The sequence below is a fragment of the Corapipo altera genome, unplaced genomic scaffold (genome assembly GCF_003945725.1).
Source record: "Corapipo altera isolate COAL_440 unplaced genomic scaffold, ASM394572v1 75, whole genome shotgun sequence".
Classification (NCBI taxonomy): Eukaryota; Metazoa; Chordata; class Aves; order Passeriformes; family Pipridae; genus Corapipo; species Corapipo altera.
In genome coordinates, this window is record NW_020884887.1 from 11216770 (window position 1) to 11241174 (window position 24405).

Here is a 24405-nt window from a genome sequence, read left to right on the forward strand (position 1 = left end):
CTTTATTTTGTTCACTTTCAGCATGTTTTTATTCCCCAGTCAAATAAAGAGTATTAAAAAGCCCACCAAGAACAAAGCCTTCGCTTTCCATTTGAGAGAAAAATGCTTTGAAAGTCATATTTGTGCTACACAGGTAAATAATTAGATTGCTAATGAATTAGCTTTGCTTTGAAGACGAAAACTTCAGTGTTCCTAATTAAGTTGTAAGGAGACATAGAAATGCTGGGTCTTTCTCCCAAGGAAGAGGAGGCTCCCAACCTAGATGAGGCCAGGCTCAGCACCTTCCAGGTCTTCGACATTGTTTAAATTCCTCTGTGAATTCAGAGAAATAGTATACTTTCTCTGTGCAACACATTTCCTTTTATCAGTTTCAAATTAATATTTGAATGGGATGGTTTCTTACTCCTATATTTTGAGACAAGGAGAATGGAAGTCTGTGATATATTTTCATTATATCACTCTATTTTATATGCTTTTCATCATAAGCCCTATTATCATGCCCATCCTAAGATGAATAATCTCATATATTTTTTTCTTTCCTCACAGAGCAGGGTGTTTTTTTTCAGGCCTTTGATCATTCTTATCACCCTCTCTAAAGCCCCTTTTAAGTCTGTATTAATACTTTATTTTAGAAGAGGTGAAAACTATTCTGACATTAGGCAGCATAATTTTAATAATGTTGTAATCTTCATACTATTATTCCTCATCCCATTCACTAAGCACACTAACACCTTGTTTGCTTTCCTCTCCATCCTCCTTTTTTCCTTGGATTGCAGCTACCTGCAGAGCAGCATCAAGACACTGAGGCTGTGATCTCCTTAATATTATTAATTAAGAACCATGTGAAAAATACCTTGACTTCTCCTGCCCAATTATTTTGCATCTATCAGCTTTGACATCAGTTTGCTGTTTTGTTGGCTTTTCTCCTGATTATTTGCTTCATTTCTGGCTTTGGCAAACTTACCTTCTTGTCAGCTCCATGTTTGGCTACTTCACAAATTCACCTCCTTCCCCAGATCCTCACTAAATCTATTAGCTGGTGAGTTTAATACCTACCCTTATGGCTTCCTCCGCATAGTTAACCTTTTGCTATGATGAAAATTCACTGTTTAATCCCATCTTCTTTCTCTTTAGATCAATGGCAGTATTTGCCCTCTTCCCCTCTCCTCCTCAGCTGTTTTGCAGCAAAATAAATTGCCCTCCGATTTCTCTGTCTCATAAATCCCTTGAATGGGTTGATGAAACCCCAGGACAAATCAGAAGCACTAGTTCCCTTGTCAGAAGCTGATGGTGGTTTATACCTGCCGGGGATTTCCTCTCCTGCCAGAGCTTTTGTTTGGCAGGTAAAACCCAGGGGATTCGCAGTGATCTCGGAGCTCTTTGTACCCTTCAGTGTGATTCACCCACGGAGCTGGGCTGCAGAAAGAGATCCCAAACCTGCTCTACAGGTACCCAAGAGCAGTCTGACAGCTTCTGCTGCCTCTTCTGCCCTGATCCAAGACATTTTAGGCAGAGGTGATGGGCATTACTGTTCGCTTTCCTAATATTTGAGTTTCTACATCCTTGCTTTGGCACCTGCATCCATCCTGCCAGCTCCCTGAGGAGCTTTTGGGTCTGCGTGGAGGCATTTCTGTGACTTGTTCTCCTCCTTGGAATGGGGATTTACAATGTTCACCATCTGTATTATGTTTTACCATCCCCATAATGGGAAATCTGCTCATCCCCATCCCTGAAAACTTACTACTTAGGACTTTAAAAGCAAAAAAAAAAAAAAAGCTTATTTTTTGAAAGATCTGTGTGCCTGTTTGAACTGAATCTCAAATGCAAACAGTTGCTCCTACTTTTGAATAACAAGGCACAGGGGATATGAATTTTCCTCTCTCCTTCTGATGACGTGTGTGCTGAGACAACATTAAACTCCAGCGAGGAGACGCGCAACAGAAATATGATCAACACCTACTGCTGCAAAAAGAAATAGTGATTTAAAGGTGCCCGTGTTCCCTCGGGAGAGACCATCAGTGGAGAGATGCACTGCATTTCTATCTCATTACGTGGAGCTGCTGAAGGTTGAAATGCTGTTCAGTATAGCCCAGGCTCTTATTAAATGGCTGTATTAAAGAAAGGAACACACACACACACACACACACATATACTAGATTGGAGCTGGGCAAAGAGCTTTCTTCATTTGAGGATCATTTTTTCAGACAGGCTGACTTTTAATAAGCCTCTTGCTCTGGCTGATGTGTTGTCTCAGCTTGATGGTGATGTAGTGGGATGCTCAAACCCAGCAGCTGACCCAGGGGCAGCACAAGAGCCTCTGTGGTGCTGGCCTGAGCAGCTGGGTGGGCACTGACTGCAAAGAGTGACTCTTCCTGCCATGGCCCACCTGGGCAACCAGTGTCTTTTACAGGATAAGAAGGGTGGGTACTGGTTCTTGTAAGATGCTCCAGAATGGCTCTGTGTCCAACCAGGACAGCACTTGAGCACAGTTGGAGTGTAGCAGTGGCACCAAGGGGTGTGTCGTGGTGGTAGTTACACCAAAAAACAGCCCCAGTTCAGGATAGCACACACTGTAGGTAGTGACTGGACTGAAACAAAGTGTAAACAAAGGGCAGAAGATGAACAAGTAACTAAACCAGAGCTGCTATTTTTGATGGCTGCTTTGACCAGCGGTGACCATTATGCCCTATCCCTGGAAGTGTTCAAGGCCAGGTTTTATGGGGCTTGGAGCAGCCTGGTCTGGTGGAAGGTGTCCCTGCCCACTGCAGGGGGATGGAATGAGATGAGCTTTAAAGTCCTTTCCAACCCAAACTGTCAGGGCCAGTGCCAGCACGATCTAACCCAGCCCGATTGCTTTGAGCTGGGAAACCCTTGTGCCACCTCTCTGCTTCCCTGGTCCCAGCCCTGCCTGAAACTCTCCACACCTATAGCTATTTTCCCAATAATAATCAGCTTTCTAGGGGTACTAGAGATTCTATTTTCTGTGTTACTTTCTGTCTTGCTGGTAACCACAATTTATAACAGAGCGTAATATACTAAAGAAACCTTGGAAAAGTTTCTTTAAAAACTTGTTTTACTTTAAAAACCTTTTTTCTTAAAAAAAAAAGTAAAAACCTTACAGTAAAGAAACTTGGGGTGTATTTTTTTTAAGCAGCAGCTAGGAAATGTCTGTTTTGACTAAGTATCCAGGTGGTTTGGGACACAGTGGAGATGTAAATGTCACATATTGTTTACTGAATAGAGAGCATCCCTGTCTGCTGTGTAGTGATGGCACTGCTCACACTTTCCATGGGGAAAAATCAGCCCCCAGCAGGATAGTTGTGACTGCTGGAGCCTTTTAGGAGGTCCACCCTGCCAGACACCACCTACTCCCCAAAGTCTGGCCTCGACAGTGTTTGAATTTTTGCTGATTTGTCTCTCTTCTGTGTCATCTCACAGGAGCATCGTTAGTGTTTCTTTAGATTTGAAGGAAAAGACCTGCTCAGTCTTCATCCCTGGCAAGGGCAGTGACTTTGGGGGAGATATTTTTGATGCTGAGCTATCATCTCTTTTTCTTTCTACTACTTAAAAGAACATTTTAGTGTCACAACTTACCTGTAGCTCCACGTACCCCGACAGAGTCTCTTCTCGGTGTTTTTTGGGTCAGTGATTTGGGGGATTTTTTAATGGTGAGCCTGTAAAGCTGGTTTCTACTTTCTACAGCCAAATAAGCAAAGGGCAGCATTTTGCTTTTAATTGCTTTTAATTGCTTTTGAAATGTTTCTTGTGTGGAGTTACTGCAATCCCTGTGTACCTGTGTGCAAAGTGCCCAACACCTGTGTGCTGCACCAGCTATCAGATTTCCATGGGAAGCAGGACTATTCCATTTTTGCAGCTGAATTTAATTAATTAATACAGCACAGTAACTCCTTCTCTCTATTTTAATGGTCCAGTGGAATTCTGTTAGCAAAAGACCTAATGAATGTTGCGATTCAATCAGGGCAATCTAGAGTGTAATGCGTGGAGCAGTGCCAGCATTATATAAATCATTAAACATCAAAACGTAAAAAAAGAAAATTCCCTAATCATCATCTAACTCCAGGAGCTGCTGTAAATGGCTGGGGCCTGGTTCCTGTGCTTCTTCACTGCTTGCATTTGTGGATAACATAGATGCTGTAGCATGGGGAGGGGGTTGTTCATGTGCCCTGGAGTCCCCCCAGGGGCTTGCAAGTCCTACAGGGGGGAGCAGTTATTTATTAAAGAGGTGCTTTTAATAAAATGAGGGAGAACAGTCATTACAGAGAAATTTTCTGTAGCCAGTTCAATTTTCTGCTCCAACTTCACTTATGTTTTAAGGGAGCTGCACTTTTTCTTGGCTCTTTTTGCCCTGGGAACTCTTGCGCCAGCCGGTCAAAAGGTACAGTTATTCTCTTGGAGCTGAGATTTTATGGAGATAAACACTTCAGAGGTTTGAGGGTTGTTTTTAGTTTTTAAACCAAGTCTCTTGAAAGTCTTCCTAATGAGAAGCAAATCCAGCTAGCAAAGCCTTTGCGTTTGCTTTTGAAAAGATTGAATTGGAGGGAACTCTCTGGTGCTGGCCATGGGTCTGCTCTGCTGGGAGAGGTTATCGGCGGAGAACAAAACCAAAAGCAATTGGGCCTGAAATATGGACGTGTTTAAAATGCACCTCAGACTCCCTGGGAGGTTGGAGTGTGATTGGAAAGAAGAGTGCAAAATACAGAATTCTAACATTCCTGACTGTATATATAGATATACATATATATATATATATATGTGGATGACTATGTGAGATTTCAAGGTGGGGGTTTTATTGGCAATGGACTGATTTTGTGCCCATCTGCTGGTTTGGGACCAGATTAGGTATTTTGCTTTCGCTCAAAAACTGAAAATGGATAAGCAGAGTGGACACAGTTGTCCCAGCCCTCACCTCTGCTAGCAAACATGGTTTGCACTTAATAGTCACTTGAATAAGAATGAAGCCACAGAATTCTCCATCATGGAGAAATCCTTTTTACTAAACGGGTGCTGTCTTGCGTGGACGAATCCTTTGGAAAGGCTGCAGGAGCTCAGCTCTGTGGGGCATCCATAAGACTCCTGGGGCACCCATAAGCCCCACCAGCACATGCCCATCTGCTGCATCCTGGCTCCTGGAAAATCACAGAATCACAGAATGTTCTGAGTTGGAACATTTCAGGAGCTTCAACTCCTGAAAGGGCCCATTCAAGCCATCCCTGCCTGCTGCTTTACCAGTGGTTTGTGCTGTTGCTCAGCAAACCCAGCACAGAGTTCTCAGCTAAAAAAATGAAACCTGGCAGCTGTGGCTGGGGAGAGAAGGGAGTTTGGGGAGACATTGGTCAGTGAGTGATGCTCAACTGGATGCTTCCTGTGGCCTCTGTCCCTCAGCGCCAGGCTGCTCCCTACTCCAGGAATCCCCCCTCCAGATCTGCTCCAGTGAGCATGGGATGGACAGATGGTGACTGGCACTCAGCTGTGCCCAGCGCTGCTTCCCCGCCCTGCTGAGCACCGGAGGATGCTTGATGCCCTCCTGGAGCTTCACAGCCAGCCTGCTTCTAAAAACAGCTTGTGAAAAACCACTGAGTGCAAATATGGGCCCTGGCAACGTGAGAAATGTGTTCTTTGCAGGGCACTGGCCATGCACAATGTGTGCTGCAAGTTCGAGAGGTTTGTAGTCTCCCAGGTCTGTCCTGCAGCCTGTCACCTAACACCTTCTTTCTTTCTTAAACCAGTATATTTTAAGCCCAAAGCAATGTGTTATCTCTCAAAAAAAAAAGTAAGCTAAATCTTTTTTGTTTAGATATAGTTATAGCTGGGAGTTTTTGTCCTGCAGTGCATGAGTCTGGGGATATTTTAAGAGCTCTGTTATCTTGTGCTGTGAGGGAATACAATAAATATGTAGATAGGGAGTGCTGCTGCTTTGAAAGGTAAGTAAAGGCTCTGTGCTGAACTGACACTAGCTGAAAAATTTGTTCAGCCTAATTAGCAGCAAATCACTTCTGTGTCCAACCTTGCTTGTAGAGATGGGAGCCAATTCCCCCCCTTTTATCCTCTGCTGCCCTTCGTGGGTTTTCACAGCCCTCCCTGGCTGAGCGGTGAGGGTTTTTGTGAGGACACAGATCTGCAACCACGTGTCACTGCAGACTGATGAGTGCAAAATTACTGGAAATTCATGGGAAACTGTACTCCCATCTCAGGCTTTGTCTAGGATTGTTCAAGCTGTCATCAGAACCAGTCATGATCGATCAGCTTTTAAATTTCATGAAATTTTAATTAAAGAATGGAAAGCCTGCAAAGACATCATAGGACAAGAGCGCTGGAAACAAATACAATTTCACTTCCAACCATTAGCCAGAAAAGCAGCAAATGGTTGACTGCACATCACCATTGCAGTCTAAGGAAAAGTACAGCTCTTGGCTTTGGCGGGCAGGTCATTAGCGACTGAATAATCAGTGACATTTCCCTTCTAAATCTGACACAAATGAAGTGCAGTGCTCTGGAAAAAGCCATTAAGTGCAAAGCCTTGCCTTTACTCTGCTCCAGGTATTGCAGAACAAGTTCTAATGGCAGCCTTTGGCTGTGATTTGGCTTTGATAGTATCCAGGGGATAGTAACCCCCCAGGATGCCGAGAACCAAATGCTTCCAGCCTTGCACAAGCCATCGTGTTGTGCAAAAACAAAAGTGAGACTTGTTCCTTGCTGATGTTCACAGATGCAGCTGGTAAAAGATACAAGTAGGAAAACCTGTAATCTAGAATACTGGGAAGCTGAAAGGTGTATTCTTGTGCCTGAGAAGTACCAACAGGTAAAGGTCTTACTCGTGGTGGAGTCAATTTGGAGCTGACATCCTCCTGTGAATTCCCATGGCAGCGCTCAGAGCTGGGTGTTAACCTGTTTTCCTGCACATTTGAAAATGTTTTCTCGATGGGAGTGGAGAGAGAGTGACACTGCACAGGAAAAGGGAAGGACTGGTCTTGTTTATGTCTGTCCTTGACTTTCTCTGAATAACGTGTTGTCAGATGGACAGAGTAATCAAATGGGTGTAACTTCCTCTGCTCCCTCCCCGTGTGCCATGGCTTTGAAAATAGTGTCAAAAGGTTAATAGGAGCCAGACTGCCTTGGAGGGGGACTTGTGCTAAAGCAGCGAGTCTTTAAGAAGATTCTTCTGGGGGAAAAGACTGCATAGGGGAAACTTTTCCTAGGCAAAAGCATTACCAGGAGCTGGACTGGGAAGCACTGTTGTCTTGGAAACTCTGTGCTTTGGAGCTGGATGTCTGATCTTCAAAATTCCTTTTTCTTTTTCTTTATAGACCCCAAAATAGAAGTTGTTGATGCAGTCAGTGTATCTTTTTTCAATTGCTTTGATTTATATTTGGTCCTACTTTGGGAAGTTCCAGGGCAGTATTTTTGATCATTAGCTCTCCTGGTCATGTTTGGGTTAAGAGTCTACTATTCAGAGGGTAAATCTGTTTTGGGTATAGTCCCGTGAGTTATAGTCGTGCTGAAAACACATGAGTGACCACAGATAAAAGTGTATTTTTAATGAGCAATTTCATTAATAATAGGGAAAAAAACATCCCAGGAAGGTTTGTTAGTTGTTCACCAATTCCACTCCCAGCTATTGAATAGTTAGTTCCAGCTGAAGGCTCTTGTTAGTTTTATTGCCTAAGCAGGGCATGGGAGAAGATGTTGTTTGAAAACAAAAGGCTTTGTTGCCTTATCAGAAGTTTCTTTTTTATATATTAGGTTTATGATGTATCTTTACAGTGTGTATCCAAACACTTAAATTTATATAAGCATCCAGGCAGATATTGCCATGTGATATTCTTTATCCTGGCATGTTTTGGAGAGGTTAGATTCCCAAAATCTCTTTTGACTGTTAAAATTTGGGAGTATTTTCTGAAGCTGGAGGAGGTGCAGTTTAAACCCTCATCTCACTGCAGAGCAACATTTCCCCTTGCCAGCATTTTGCTTTCCATCACTCAGGGTCCTCCAGGAGATGGTGGTATTTGTGTGCCCAGAGAAGGGTAATGGAGCTGGGGAAGGGTATGGAGCACAAGCCTGATGAGGAGCAGCTGGGGGGGCTCAGCCTGGAGAAAAGGAGGCTCAGGGGGACCTTCTCACTCTCTACAACTCCCTGACAGGAGGTAGAGTTGGTCTCTTCTCCCAAGTAACAAGTGACAGGACAAGGAGGAAACAGCCTCAAGTTGCACCAGGTGAGGTTTAGATTGGATATTAGGAAAAAATTCTTCATGGAAAAGTCTGTCAAGCATTGGCACAGGCTGCCCAGGGGAGTGGTGGAATTACTTTCCCAAGAGGGATTTAAAAGATGTGTGTGGCACTTGGTGATGTGGTTTAGTGGTGAACATGGCAGTGCTGGCTTATCAGTTGGACTTGATGATCTTAGAGATCTTTCCCAATTTAAACAATTTTATGATTCTATTTCTACGTGACCCAGAACCCAAGTTAAAACAGAAAAAAGGGAGTAACTTTGTTTTGTTCTGCAACTTAACCTTCCCTCTCGCCGACCCTCTCACCAGTGGGTGCATGCTGGGCCACAGCTCCCATTAAATCCGTGATTTAAGGACTGAGGGGACAGGAGAGGTATGAGTGATGGGCGTTGCTTTTGTGCCTTGGAAACCTTCCGAGCACAGAGGACAAGGCTTCTCTCTCTTTCCCATCCACAGGTGACGTTGTGGACATCTACCAGCGGGAGTTCCTCGCCCTCCGGGACCGCCTGCACGCAGCCGAGCAGGAGAGCCTGAAGCGCTCGAAGGAGCTCAACCTGGTCCTGGAGGAGATCAAGAGAGCACTCTCGGAGAAGCAGGCCCTGCGGGATATAAACCGGACCTGGAGCAGCTTATCTGGTGAATAAACAGAGAAGTTGAGGATCTCGGGCAGTTTTGAAGCTGTTGCTAATGAGGAGGTAGAGAGGTGTGCGTGGTGTGCGTGTGTGCAGGGCTGTGGACAGGACCTGCTCTCCTCTCCCCCGGCACGAGCAAATTGTGGAGTTCAGAGGGACTTGGGAGCTCTTAAACTCCTGTTTAATTAGAGGTGCATATGCATCATTAAACAGAGATTTGCCTCTGCTGAGGATATTTGCCAATTTGCTTGCTTACAAGCTTTTTTCCTCCCTTGAAAGTCACACACACTGTTTCCTATGGCTGTATTGAATCCATATGGAAAATGGGTATCCAAAGAGAGGGGGGAGGAAGGAGTTAGGCTGGCTGAGCACCCCTCGCCAATTTATTTGTTTGTTTTTTTTTTCTTAAGTTGCTCGGTTGAAGAAAATTGGATCTCTACAGAAAGATCTGATTTGACCTTCATTTTATCTTCATTCTCCCCTCTCCTTCCCAAATATTTTGGGACTTCTTTGAGGCCCTCCTGGCTCCTGCTGAACTTTAATTGGGTTTGTGGTAGCATGTTAAAGGTTGGCCTGATTTTTTATAACCCAGCAGTAGTCTCAGGTGGCCAGGCTGCTCTAAAAAGGCTTTTTGCCTTGCAGTCTCTTCCTACCTACTGTGCCTTGCAATTGATTCCCTTTTCCTTTTTAAGACGAAACCAAGTTAAAACTGTGGAATATCACCAACAAGAATGTGCTGCACCTTCCCACCATCTTCCATCATTTGCCACATTTGCTGTCTAAGGAGAACAGTCTGCAGCCAGCCGTGCATGTGGGACAGGGGCGCACTGGAGGTAAATGGGAATTAGTGCTGCTTCTGGTGCTCTTCCTCACCTTGGTGCCTGTCCCTCCCCTTTCCTTCGGGCCTGGCTGTGGTGCAGGAATGAGCAGGACTGGAGGAACGGCTGCATGCATCATGCAAGCTTCCTTGGTATCGTGACATGTGGGGTGGGTAAGCCATGTCACGTCTGCAAGTCTACAGGGGAGTGCTGTCTGTGCTCTGGACTGGCCCTAAAATGTTCTCGATGCTTCTGCCAGATGTTGTTTGCTGCTTTCCATCTCCAGAATGCTCTAGCCTTTGCCTGGAAGGGGGTCAGATAATGCATAGTTTGCAGGTGCTTCATGGAAACTCTAATCCATTTGAGGAAACAAATCCCACCTGAAACAGGACTCTGGTTACTAGACAATTCCCCCCTGCTCCTAAATCCCAACGCCAAAGAACTGACTTACCTCTCCTAAACTGAAGTGCTTCTGGTCATGGGAGGGGCTTGAAGAACAGGAGTGGTCTTGAAGTTGCTGTTCACAGGCTGAAAAGGCCTCTGGGAGGGGGAGTGGGTTTGGGTGTGTCCTGAGACATCGTTCCTTCAGTAAGAAAAGGCAGGGTCTATCTGACTGCCATGAGTGCACTGGGGTGCTGCTGGTTGGCACTGAGCTGGGGAACAGGAGCGTGGGAACCCTGTGTAGCCCAGGAACCCACCAACCTGCTGCTCACTGCTGGGTTTTAATGACAGAGCCTGGCCCTGAGCAGGTGAACCATGAGGTGGTCAGGGAGCAGAGTGTGTTGCCCAACACAGCCCCCTCTCTAAAATCTCTCCATGGCCCTGGGCAGTGTCCGTCGTGATGGGAATCCCCAGCGTGAAGCGGGAGGTGCATTCCTACCTCACCGACACCCTCAACTCCCTCATCTCAGAGCTCACTCAGCAGGAGAAGGAGGACTCTGTCATCGTTGTCCTCATTGCCGAGGTAAGACACACCTTTCCCAGTTTGCCCTGTTTCCCTGGCTCCCATCCCACTGCCTGCCACACTTGCTGCCAAACAGGACACTGCTGACCCAGCCACCAGCTCTGTCTCTTGCTGGGAGGATAAGCCCAGCCCAGGACCATCAGGTGTGTCTTGCCCAAAATGAAACACCAGTTGGGCCAGAGAGGGTCAGGATGTGAACAGGCAAATGTGTCATGTTAGCAGCTGCCTGTGGGGCACATCTCATCTAAACTGTGGTGCTTCTTGCAGGGTACTTGAGTGGTTATTCCCTAAATGTGCTGAAGCAGCCCCATGACCCTGTCTAGGGGAGCTCTGAAGCAACTCTGTTTCACCACATATCTGTAGGACAGCCCTAACCCCCTCTCAAAACCCAAGAGTCGATGATTTGGGGCTGAGACTAATATGCCTCTTTGTACTGGTGCCTGGAGCCCAGAATCAGTTGCTGAATCCAAGGGCTAAAAAGCCTTGATACATTAATCCACTAGAGCTGCTTTTATCTATGGGTTTCGATGGTTATTTTTCTCCATGGCTTTCCCCTCAGGATTATTTTCTTGAGCCCGAAGTGCATTTGTCTTAATTTCCAGAAATCCAGTGAGAAAGATAAACCTCAGTAGCCTGTTACTGGGAGCGGAGTAGAGATGAATGTCTGGGTTTGCTGCCTGTTTACCCATAATGTGACATTTTGAGTAGCATTTGGCCTCAGGGGCTCTGGCTTGTATTTTGTACAAGAAGGTGTGCACAGATGGGTGCAGCCCTAAGTGCCCAGGACAAGGTTTGGTCCTGGCTGTCAGCTGCCTCCCTTGGAGCCAGGGCAGGTTTGGTGGCTGTTTTTGCAGTGTGTAGGTTGAAGCATGAGAGGTTTTAAGCAACTTGACCCAAACCAGCTGTTTTAAACTGCAGTAATATTATTTTTTGTTGACTTGAAAATAAGTTGCACACTGTGGTGGCAGCTCCTGACTTCCACGTGTACCTGTGATGAGGGAAGTAAATTAACAAAAACAACAGTAAATTAATTAAGTAAATAATTAAGTAAGTTAATTCCGATACTGTGAAGTGTAGGAGCACACAGGCCATATCCCAGTAACAGTGGTGGAAGTTGTTGCAGATCCCACCATTGTCACAAAGTTTGCCCTTAGAGCTACACCCACTTCTGTGCCTGCTCTGCCTCTTCTCAAAGCATTTCTCTATGTACCTACACTTGTTAGGGCTCCTTGGGCATGGGATAAAGAGTAAAAAGTGGAGAGGGTATGAACCTGGAGCAGATGCTGAGTAGTTTGGAGACTCAGCACAAGTGCAGCAACTGAATGTCCCTTGTGGGATGGGGACCTCTCATTTCCAAGAGCCACTGCATGTGTCATCCACAGTGGCTGGGCTGCCTGAGAGACCCAGGGGCTCCTTGGCTGCTGGATGGGAGCCCTGAGGTGAGGTAGCCACCTTGGCTGTCACCAACCCACTGTTTCAGACACTTTGAAGTGGAGCTGCATGTTTCCTGCCTTTGTTTTTCCCGTTGCTGTTTTTTTGGCAGCACTGAGGTAAGAAATCAGTCCAGTGCTGGGACTCTGAGCCCTATTTAGGAAAGGGACCTTTTCCTCTAGAGAAAACCCTCCCTTGTCACACTTCCAGTATGGAAGTGCTGTCCTCAGCTTGTGACACATGTCCCTGGTGTCTCACTTCTCACCTCCACTCGGCGCCGAGCGCAGCAGCAGCCGGTCCCGGCTTCTGCGATGCTGCGTCTGCAGATCCACCACAGTCCTGTGATCCATTTGACTGCCCAAAACAATGCCACCAGCAGGAAGCAGGAACAGTTTTTTCTCTGGGGTCTCCTGCCCTTTGTTCTGGGGTTTTGTTTTCCCATTCACTCTGCAGATGTTTTCTGTCCCGTGCCTGTCCCTGCGTTTGCACTTATCTCATCCTCAGATAGCGGCGCTGCCGACCTTTGTCTCCCAGCATGGGTTGCCAGGTTGATTGTGGGAACAAACTCAGGGTTCTTAGGAAGAAAAGTGTCAAAATGAACGTGAAATGAAAAATGCACACTTATAAATAAACCCCTCTTTTTCACCAAAGGGGTGGAGATCTTCTTCTGCTGAGGGTATTCGCTTGGATGCAAGCCAGTGGGTGTAGGGAAAAAATAAATAGCCCAGAAGTTAACACTTTGTACAAACACTTGGTGCTGGCAGGGACAGAAGTGCCACGAGAGCACATGGGGAAGATGTGCTTGAGTCCTTTGGGATGGATTTTGGTGTGTGATGCCTTTGTTTAACATTGGCCACAGAGGAGGGCTTGTGAGAGTAAAACTGGATAAAATGAGACCTGAAGGTGAATGAAGATGGTACAGAGGTGCTGACAGTACCCCCGGGGTGTGTTGAAGCTGATTTCTGAGCCATGGGGGACACAGGCTGAGGCTCAAGGCTCTAACACTGCTTTTCTTTTGTTTTCAGACGGATCCACAGTACACAGCCGGAGTGGCAGAGAATATCAAAAACTTGTAAGCATTTCCAAGTGGGTCCAGCATACAGCTTATGCCTGCAGCAAGGCCAGGGAATAGCTTCATTAAGGAGAAAACACACGCTTTTCTGCTTCCCTTTTTTATTTTGTTGTTGTTTCAGGGGTTTTTTTCCCCATTTTTAAACTCTGGGCTGTCTTTGCTATTGCTGCTTCCACTTTCTGCTTCTTCCAAAGTGCATATGCAGCTTCCAGGAGTCTGCTTTGTGCTCATGGCATTTAACACAGGCAGTCCTGTCGTTCTGTTTTGCTCCTTCTGTCCTGGGGCATTGTGAGGAGATGGATTATTTAAATTTCCAGTTGTTTCTGTGTCTAGTGCAGCCCTGTACCTGTTCTGTGCAGTCTGGGCAGTGTGGGAAGCACACCCAAATGCTCCTGCCTTATTTTGCTTTAAAAATCCACAATCCATCTTTCTTCCCCCTCCAACCCGTTTGTTTTCCCCTCGTTTCAGGCTCTAGTTACATTTGTCTCTTGTCTTGGCTGCTATTTATGTCCTGGAGCCTTAGTGGCTTTTGCAGCTTCGTCTGTGTCTGTTTAAGCCAAAGCTGGTGTTGGATCATTAACCGTGAGCCGGTCCAGGCGTTAACGGCGTCAGAGCTCTGAGGCAAAGGAAGAAGGTGATGAGAGAAGGGGCAGTGACTCCGGTCCAGCTCCTGCGATTGCATGTTTCCAAAGGATCGCAGTCGCCCTACGAAGGAGAAGCAAAAGGGCAGCACATCCTCCCGTCCCCGAGCCAATGATGGGAGAGGGGCTGGGAAGTGCGTGGTGAGGGTTGTGTTCCCGGGCACTTGCAGAAGAGCTAAAACAGAGCCCTCCATCTTGCTGTGCAGGAGCTGGCAGGGCTCCCCTCCTTCTGCCTGCTGGCAGGAGGACACACTTATCGGGGGATAATGGACTGATTGTCCGATGGAGCCTGATGAAATTACCGGGTGCCGCTGCAGAGAGCGCCTCTGCGCAGAAGACCAGAAACTTTAATTGACTTAATGATTTGATTTCTCGTCATCCCCCTCTCCAGTGCCTCCTACCCCTCCCTGATTCACTGAAATTATTTTTCTTCCAAATCGAATTGAGGTGGTGTGGGGCCAGGGCAGGCTGGACTTCTCTCGCAGGAGGGAAAAAGCTGTCGCTGCCTCAGTGCAGGTTTTGTCAGTTCAGTGTGAAGCTGCTGTTTTGCTGCTGCCCGAGGAAGGGAAGATTTGAAAATGTTAGCTGAAAAACCTGCCAGTCCCAAAGAAGGAATAAGGAAGGGAAAAATAAGTGAGAAGTTTTTGGCAGTCTTGCTGCTTTGTCTCCCTCTGCCCCATCTCCCGTCCTCCAGACTCTGCACAAACAAAGGAAATCAGCCTTGCACCAAATGTTCTTGAAAAGGCAGTATAAAAATAACTGGTTTTCCCGCTTATCTCTCACAGTTAGAGCAATCCTGGGGTATTGCTTGCAAGGGTGATGTAGGTGCCTGCTTTTCAGATGGGTGACATTATTTTCTGTTTGAGTTTGACTCTTTAAAGGGTTCTTAAGCACATTATAGGAAAAGTAGATGCTGATTTTATCAGCATAAGAGAACTAGGTAGAATTCCTGCTGGTTCTCTGAACTACAGCACAGCAGTGTTTTAAGCAACTTAGCAGAAATGTATAGCGTAATCTCAGCTAAATTAATTTTAATTACTGGTGCATTTGGGAAATCTCTAAATGCCAGTAATGCCAGCAAGTCCTTTCTTTGGTGAACCCATCTGCTGGTCGTTTAAGCCTGTGAAGAGTACATGGTGCTCACGGCTGGTCCTTAAATCTGACCTGTGTGTGTGCATGGGAGGGAGGAGGAGCATGTGGAGCAAATAGAGACCATGGGAGGGAGAGAACGGCTTAAAAACTCCATGGCAATCCCTGCTGACGTCCTTTGGTGAGGCCTGGAAGTACAGTAGCTGCTGGGGGAGTTTGACCTTAGGGGCTGTATTTTCTGTTTGGGTCTGCGGCTCAGTGATGGGTCTGTGGTGTGTCAGACATGGAGGTATTTGTTTACTGCTGCTTTTCTCCCTCAGATTCCCAAAGGAAATACACTCAGGTCTCCTGGAGGTAATTTCCCCGTCTCCACATTTCTATCCTGATTTCTCCCACCTGCGGGAATCCTTTGGGGACCCCAAGGAAAGAGTCAGGTAAGAATCAATGAGCTTATAAACAAGCAAGCCCTGAATTAAGGAACTATAACATCTTCCCTGCCGACTCCAGCAGAGAAAGCTCTTCTGCAGGGTCAGGCAAGGCCCTTAAACTTGCTTTATCCAAGAGCTGGAAGGATGTGGTGTGATGTGGCAGGGATGAACTGGCACCAGCTTTGCCAGGCTTGCCTTGTGCTGTGCTGTTTCCATCACCAAAGAAGGAGCTCATTTTAACCCAAATTATCTTCATTTTGGAAGTCCCTGAGCTTTCCAGTAACTCTTAGCTGACCAGTGTGAGACCAAAAGGGAGAGGCTGAATGCCATCCCCTCCACCTCCCAGAGCTGTGTCACCTTCTTGGCTTAAACCAAGCCTTGGGAGGCTCCCTGGAGCACCCCACTATCCCAGGAGAGGCCAGCACTCCCACTGTCTTTGTCTCTTGCAGGTGGAGGACGAAGCAGAACCTGGACTACTGCTTTTTAATGATGTATGCCCAGTCCAAAGGCATTTATTATGTGCAGGTGGGTGTGGTGCTGGGGGCAGAGGGAAGATGGGGGTACCTAAGAGTTCACTATGTCTCTTACCAGCTGAGAGAGGACAAAGAGCATGTCCAGTTGTGTGATGCAGCAGAGTGGCAGCGGGTTTTAACAAGATAGGTTCAAAAGCTGGGTTTCTAAAGTACTTTTAGACTTGGAGGCCTCCCACCTAGGGAGGGCAGGAATCCTTGTTTCCTTTAGCTTTTAGATTGAATGAGAAAAATCTGCTTGGTGCATCTTCTGAAACAAACTGGGTCTGTGCCAAAGCTTTCCTCTGGTCTGTGGTGGGATTGCTCTGCGTAGAGAGACTGTTACTGTGACCTGCATGTGTCATTGGCACTGAGTGTCCTTTCCTTTTACAGCTGGAGGATGATATTGTGGCCAAACCAAACTATCTCAGCACGATGAAGAACTTTGCCTTGCAGCAGCCCTCTGAGGAGTGGATGATCCTGGAGTTCTCTCAGCTGGGGTTCATTGGTAATGTTCTCCCCCACTCACCCCAGTCCTTTCAGGCACAGGCACAAGTGAGCATTTATACTCTTGGCCAAACAAATTGTCCCCACGAGATGGTAAAATACTTGGACTTGATCCCTCCCTATTTTTGCAGTGACCCTTGTCTTTGCACAGGGGAGAAAGATCCTCACAGCTGGTACTGGCGATACTCATTTTTGGTAAAAATAAACCTGGTCAGTGGCCCAGCTGACAGCCAAAAGCTTAAATGTGACCAGTAGCTTTTAGACTGGATGGGATCTGGATTTGCCTAAGAGTGTACAAAAGGAAGTTTACATCAGCCCAGAACTATTTTGGGATCAGCAGTACATGGCTGCAGTAGCAGTTTGATCTGTTGTTTTGGATACTTGTTTGATTGGCTTAAAACTTGTAGTTTTTGGGGCAGGAAATGGTCTGTCCTGCAGCTGGCTGAATGTTTTTCATCCTTATTTCTCACTACTGAATGGGAGAGTTTTAGACCTTTTGATACTGCTGTGACCTGTGAGACTCTAATGCTTTCTAATTCTGTGATGAATATTAAATCCGGAACTGTATTAGCAGTGCCAGCAGTGCTGGTACATAAACCAGAGCCACGTGGTATTTCCTTTACGTAGAGAGATGGTCAGATCCCACCTTCACAGCCCAGTCTCCCAAATTTTTACTCCCCAGCTCTGATTCTTGACCATTTCATACCATAGCTCTTCTCTCTCTTCTCTCTTTCTTTGTGCTGTAGGAAAAATGTTCAAGTCTCTGGATCTGAGCTTGATCGTGGAGTTCATCCTGATGTTCTATAAGGACAAACCCATTGACTGGCTACTGGATCACATCCTTTGGGTGAAAGTCTGCAACCCTGAGAAAGATGCAGTACGTGAACAACCTCAGTTGAAGGGAAACCTTCTATGGTGTGTGGGCAACTGTAGGCTTGGCTGTGTCTCCAGAGGACCTTCTCTGTGAGCTCTGGTGCTAACTGACTTTGCACCGATCCGTGCCATCCCTGTGGAGTGTGCCACAGGGTGCCCCTGTGGACTGTGCAAGCAGAGACCTGGGAGTTCAGGCTTTTGTATTCTGCAGCTGCCAGAAAAGGCATTATTTCTGCATCTAAGCACTAACAGGGTATTCCTCCTCCAGTCCTCGAGGACAGTAGCCATTCCCCATTCTTCTGTGTTGTTTTTCATTCCGGTGTGCTTCTCTCCCTGAAGCCATTCCCTGCTCGCTGACTGTAACCCCGGAATGACCCTTTGACGCCAGCCCCGTGTGCTGTAGCACCCGGAGCACGCATGGAGGCTGCCCAGAGAGCTCACCCAGGATGACCCAGAGCAAGCCCACCCTGCACAGTCTGCCAAAGTGAAGTCAGAGCACACAAAGCTCTTGTCAGGGTTTCCGGGAGGGTACAGAGAGGTGAAATGGGCTCTGTTTTCATGCTGCCATCTCGTTTGCAGAGCCATGTCCACACAAAGCCAGGAGCTCCTGCACCCTGCAGAGGTTGTGCTTGTGAGGTTGTGCCCTTCCCACTCACTTCAGCAGCAGTGAGGGGCTGAAGTGAGTGGGAAGGTTAGAGGAGGAATGTGTGTGGCAGCAGGTGAAAGATGAGGTCACCACCAGATACTCTTCTGTCTCCCCTCTGAACATACTGTGTTTACTCAAATGCTTGTTCACCCTCCTCCACCGGTGGAGAACAAGCAGTGGAGTCCCCATGCAGAGCTTGGATCCAGTCACTTAGGACAGACCTCATGGTCACAACTACATTGTGGTGACAAATGCCAGAGCAAGTGGTCACTCTGGGAATTAATATTGCATTTATGTCTTGAGAGGATGGGAAATACTCAGGGCTCTGCAGAATTGAGGCAAGGATGTGGTTTAATTTGGCCTGATTCCTGGCAGAGGCCGTGGTGTCAGCTTCAATCCCCCTTATGCAGCAGGACCAGTCTCAGATAATGTCCATTGAGTCCTCCTGGCAGTTCAAACCATGTGCTCAGGTGTGACAAAGCAATCCCCAGACCTGTCCGGCAGCCCCCATAGTCCTCACAGCCATGGGCAAAGGCAGGTCGGTGGGATGCTGGCATGGAGCTGGGAATGATGCTGCTGTCTGTGCCCCCGCCTTCGAAATCCTCAGCTTGAGCACTGATTAAATGTAGATCCTGCTGTGCAGGCTCATCTTCTCCTTAACTCATCTGCGCTCATCTTTTCCTACCTGGCGGAACCAAGGTTTTCCCAGGGGAAACTGCAAACCTCTTAAACATGTTGCCTTTTTAAAAATTAACCTACTTTCCATGTGGATTTCTGGCTCCTTTCCCCCACTGTTTGCATGATTAACTCTGCACAGCTCCCTTTCAAACATGACTTTCCCTTGTAAATCCCACTGTGAAGAATCAAATTGGTAGCAGGGAGGATTTGTCTTTTTGATTGAAAGTTTGTTTGACCTGAGCTTTTGGTAAGTGCTTTGCCTGCTCTGGATATATTCTGCTCTTTCTTTTTTAACTAATTTTAGATTTACCTGTGGTAGAGCTGTGTGAAAGGATGACCTTCTTACCACCAACTGAGCCATTCCCCCTCCTGGCTTGGCTGAGACAAGACTGCTTTCAGCAAACGTTTCTTTAGCAGAAGGGGAAAAGGGGAGAAAGAGATTTCAGGAGATGCTGTAGCTCCCTCCATTCCCCTTCCTCCTCCTCTCCTCATCCAGAGTGAGATAGACCTGATGGGGTTGCATCCATTGTTGCTGGCAATGAGTAGGCTCTGTCCCATTAGCATGGCTGGTTTTAATTTTCTAATGTAACGTGAGCTGGATTAGGGGATTATCTCCTTTGCAGCTTGCAGGGGTCATGCCTGGAATTTCCCAGCTCCCTGCACTGTGGCAGTGGCCTGTGCAGGCAGCCCTTGGCGGGGGCTTGGTTTGGTGCCCTGTCTGTGACAGGCATCCAGTGACACAGCACCCGTGGTGGGATTTCTGCCGGGGTTTCTCCTGGGTGAGAGGCTGCAAGAGCAGATGGTGTTAGGGGTGTGCATGCATTTCTTTTCCTGGAAAAAGCAAAAACCGGATAACAAATACCCTGTGTGCAGTTTTTAACCAGTATTTTTGTCCTGCTCCCCCAAACTGAGAGAAATGAACTATTTTTAAAATGTGAGTTCTCACCTCCCCACGCTCTCAGTGTTTTTCCCTTTTGTCCTTTATTCCCTCTCCATCGTCTCTCTCCCTCCACACCATGAAAAATCACTGCCTGGATTGGAGTTGCATCTCCAAGTTTATTTATGTGGTGGATAGGCGTGAAACAGCCCAGCAGCTTTGACAATGGCACGTGCTGAACATCTCTTTACAGCACCTGCCAGCAAACTGGAAACTGCCCATCCAAAAAGAGCCCACATTTGGTACCTGTTCACTTGGGCTCTGAATCATCCCAGGACTTACTGTACCTTCAGACATCGGTGATCCCAAGCTCTGAGTTGCAGGAAAAAGGCTTTCCCAATAAGCCAGGGACAAAAGAAACTAAATTCTCTGGCTGTCCCTGCTGACAGCACAGACAGGTTTTGCTCAGCATTCTAAACTATGCTTGGCAAGGAGAAATCTGGCACTTAGACCTGGATACTCTGGCTGCCTAGCAGAGCCCTGTGGGCAAGTGGCCGAGAGTCACTCAGTCTCTCCAGAGTGTGGCCAAAAGCCCTCTTGCCTTATTGGAGCCTAAATAACGCAGAAGGGCATAGAGATGGAGAGGCAGGGCTGTCTGTCACTCCTCGTGCCCTTGTCCATCCCTCTCGTGGGCCACAGTTGCCCACAGAGGTTTGAGCCCAGGGCACAGCAGGATTGTGTCATTTCAGAAACACTGCGACAGGCAGAAGGCAAACCTGAGGATCCGCTTCAAGCCCTCGCTCTTTCAGCATGTGGGAACCCACTCCTCCTTGGCTGGGAAGATACAGAAGCTGAAGGTGGGTACCAGCTGCCTGTCCAAGCTGCAGGTGGCCTGTCCTGCAGGCACCTGGGAACTGGCTGCCTTTGGGTAGGGACATCAGTGACAGCAGCTGGTGGGACGGTGGCAGCTGGATTTCTGTGCAGTGATTGTGTTTTATTCTGAGTTACAGTGAGCTCAGATAGCTCCTGCTCCTCAGAATGGCAGTGACATACACCAAGAGTCACTGCAAGTTCTTAAGCCTTGGTACCGGTCCTGGCCACCCATCCTAAGTGCCAAACCGGGCAAGTGACTTCGAAGCATCTACTGAAAAGCCCTGGAGAGATGACTCCCGGATTGGTCTGACTTCCTTTCCACCCCACTCCATGTTCCTGGGATTTGGTGATAGGTGAACTAAAGCTCGCTATGTAAGAGCTTAAATTGTTGATGTGTGTTTAAACATCAACAAAATAATCAAGCTTCCCACAACTACATGTGCAGGACCCATAGACATATCCCTGGGCTGTGCTCATCTCATGTCTGTGTGATTCCCAGGGAAATGGGTGGTGTAATCCAGTTTGTATCACGGTTCAGTGCCCATCAGGCTGTGTAATCCAGTCATTTTTATGCTATTGTCCCTCTCCCAGCTGCCTTCTCCTCAGGTGTAAGGACAGTTTCCAGAGCTCCTGGGGGAGGGACGTGCCTTCAGGGACACTTGGACAATGAAAGGCTCTTTGATGCTGGATCAGAGTGCAGAGCAGAAGTGTTTCTCTGTGCTGTCTCTCCTGAAACTCTGTCCTGGGATCCAGTCATGCATTCCCCTGCCTGGTGCCTTCCCCAGATCGCTTCCATCCCTCATCCTTCTGTGCTGTGCAAATGGAGAGCTTTTAATTTGCGGTGCCTTGTTGCTGGGTCCTCAGTTCCTCACGGGCAAGAACAGCTCATAGCTCTTCTCTGCCCTTTTGCTTTGTGACCCCCAAGGACAAGGACTTTGGAAAGCAGGCGCTGAGGAAAGAGCATGTCAACCCTCCTGCTGAGGTGAGCACCAGCCTGAAAACCTACCAGCACTTCACCTTGGAGAAGGCTTACCAGCGGGAGGACTTCTTCTGGGCCTTCACTCCCACTGCCGGAGACTTCATCAGATTCCGCTTCTTCAAACCGCTCCGGATCGAAAGGCCAGTGCTCGGGTGGGGTCAGCAGGAGGGCGTGGGGACAGCCTGGAGCATGCAGAGACACTTGCATTTTCCTCTTCTGGCAATTTAAATTAAATTTCTTGCCCATCTCCTCCGTGGCTGCCCAGGAGGAGGGAGCAGTGCTCCTGCAGGGGGAGGATAATTTGACCTTGCTGATTTGACCCTTTTCTGGTGGGGCCGTGTTTGCCAGACCCCCCTTTGCTTTCCTGCACTTGTGAGCAGTCCTTGAGTTAGGTTGTCTGGCACAGAAGGTCTCCTTCCAAACCATGTGCCATGGGCTTTTTGGGAAGGTGCCTGGTAGGTTGAGCTGTCTGATGATTCAGCTGGGGTGAAAGCTATCGTGTCCCCCCTCGCTCAGTGTGGGTTTCCATGGCTTTGGTCTCTGCCACAGGTTCTTCTTCCGCAGCGGGAACATCGAGCATCCAGAAGACAAACTTTTCAACACGACTGTGGAGGTTCTGCCGTTTGATGTAAGTGTTTTATTGAGAATTGAGGTGAGGGTGGAGTGCAAAGCAAAAGGGGTTTGAGAGAAGGGAACTGCTTTAAGCCACCAGGAAAATCTTAACAAGACTCAAGTGCCTCTGAGAGGTGCTGGCTGGGAGCCAGAGGGTCACACCCGATGTGATGCCACCTCAGGAGTGCAGCTGAGCATCACTGTGGAAGCTGTTCCTGCCTGCAGAGGGGATGCTCAGATGGGTGGGATGGTCCCAGAGGAGGGGATGGAGCAAGGATGGTGCAGTGGAAGCAGCAGCCTGAGGAACAGCAAATGTCCTCTTGTTTTGGGGTATGAGGCTCAGGGTGCCAGCCAGGAAATGAGGTGCCAGGGTCTCCTGGCATGGGCAGCTCAGGGGTTGCTGCTGTTCCTTAGGGCTTTTGGGTGGCTCTTGCCACTGGCCTTGCACAACACTCTTCTCTTTCTGCAGAGCCTGCAGTCGGATAAGGAAGCTTTGCAGGAGGGAAGAGGCGCAGTCGTCAAATACCGCAGGACACTGGATGGCTACATCCAGATAGGTACAGCAGGGCATGGGGTGGCAAAATGTCTGCTGGGTTTGATGGCTTGTCTTCACCTGCATGTGAATCAAGACCCTTAGTGGTGTTTGCTTGGCAAAGAGTCATTTCTGCTTGCCAGGAGCCAGGTTGGAACAGGATTTAATTATCGTTGTCTCCTTTGCTCCACTGCCCTCCATCTCAGACCAGGTTGTCCCCTTCAGGTAGATTTTGGTCTTGCATTTCTGCCTGTCTCTGCTCAGAGCTGGGACCAAATTATGCAGATTATCCAGTTGCTTAACCTGGGGTTAAAATCCTCCACCGTGAGTGATTTTGTGGTCTCAGTACTCACACCATTTGCAGGTCAGACTTTGTCTCTTGCCACCTAAACTTGTTTTAGTGCTTGACCTGCCCTTGGACAAGAATGAGTGATTGCTGCCTATGGGGACCTGTTGGTGTGGGGTGCAGCCCTGGTGTCCCTCTTAAGATGTCTTTTTTTTCCAAATTGATAAATAAAAGAAAAATTCCCTGGGACGTGCAGCACTTTGCCACTTTAGCATTCGTCTGCGTGCTGGCTGGTTTATCCTAGTTGCATTTCCGAAAAAAAAAAAGAAAATCACACCCCTCAGGGAGGGGGGGAGGTGGAGGGGCGATGCCAGGGGACTGTCCCTGCGTCACCCATGTGCTCTCCCCACCAGGCTCGTTCTCCAAGGGCGTTGCAGAGGGCGAGGTGGACCCGTCCTTCGGGCCACTGGAGGCCATCAGGCTGTCCATCCAGAGCGACTCCCCGGTGTGGATCATCCTGAGCGAGGTAAGCCGGGCTCCCTTAGCAGATCCCCACCGCAGCCCCACACGTTGCTCTGATCCCATCCCTCTCTTCTTTCAGATTTTTATCAAAAAAGCAGAGTGAAACGGGCATGAGGCAGAACGGACACACATGTGGATCCCTGGTCCTGCTCCCTCCCTCCCGCTCCCTCCTCCCCGCGGCGCCTTGCCCGGACAAGGACAGTGCAGGGCCGGCTGCCGGAGGTGGCACACGCCAACAGACCACAGCAAAGCTGCTGCCGGGCTGGCACCACCATCCCTAGCGGTGCTGTGGGGCCAGGGCCCGTCATCTTCTCCAGAAGAGGAACAAAAAGCAAAACCCAACACCCCGTGCAAAGGGCTGGCTTTGCTCCACTCCCTCGGCCCCTCGGGATGCTGGCTGCCGCTCGGGACACACGGACACGGGGGACAGTTTGGGGTCGGGATGAGCTTTAGTGAGCATGGGGACAAAAAGCACCTTCAGCCCAGGACAGGGCAATCTCTGGCTGTATTTGGGGACAGAGCAGGGCTTGGTCACGGTGAGTCCTGCCGGCTGACCCCACCGGTGTGCTGGGATGGAGGCGGCCAGGGACCGAGGTCTGCCCTGCCCTCGCCCAGGCAACAGTCCTGGCCACAGCTGAGGATTAAGCGAGGTCAAAGACTGACCCTCCTTCAGCAGAGGAGGAATGAATCCGAAGGGGTTGGAGCTATGAGTATGGCAGGGAAAACAAAAAAATAAAATACGCCACACTGTGCCTGCCAGCATTGATCACAGCCCCTTAACTCACGGTGAAGTCTCCAGTGTCTTCATGCCTTGAGATTGAGTGCAGAAACCATCTTTTTTAAATAACTATTTCAGTTATTTGTTGATGTGAGGTTTTTTTGGGGAAAAAAAAAAAGCAGAAGTAGCCCAGTTCAAAAATAGTAGGGATTAGTGTAAATCCCAATGTCCTTTCAGCTATACACTGGAATGCATTATACTACTTTAATGTGCTGTATTTTTTATTATTGGATACATTTGATTTTTCAAGTACATCTCTCTATATAAATATATAAAATAATGTGCACTGTAATAAAAGCTAAATTTAAACCTTTGGTGCAGCAGTGAAAGTCACTTGCAGCAGGGCTGCTTTAGTCACCTGTCAACCCCAAGTTCACAGTGGAAGGTGAAATCCAGAGAGGACAAAGTCCTA

The 24405-nt window shown here is 47.9% G+C and overlaps 1 protein-coding gene across 1 annotated transcript; it reads left to right on the forward strand.

The window, feature by feature from the left end:
• Positions 1-8629: 8629 nt before the first annotated feature.
• Positions 8630-24302, forward strand: MGAT4B (alpha-1,3-mannosyl-glycoprotein 4-beta-N-acetylglucosaminyltransferase B; the record flags this gene model as incomplete). Its single annotated transcript, XM_027643506.1, has 14 exons — positions 8630-8882; positions 9571-9711; positions 10527-10660; positions 13117-13163; positions 15214-15327; positions 15771-15846; positions 16224-16338; positions 17084-17214; positions 20161-20268; positions 21210-21403; positions 21813-21891; positions 22345-22432; positions 23107-23219; positions 23295-24302. Coding segments are annotated over 14 exons (1617 nt in total), but the record flags the coding sequence as incomplete, so codon positions are not given.
• Between the last annotated feature and the right edge of the window lie 103 nt (positions 24303-24405).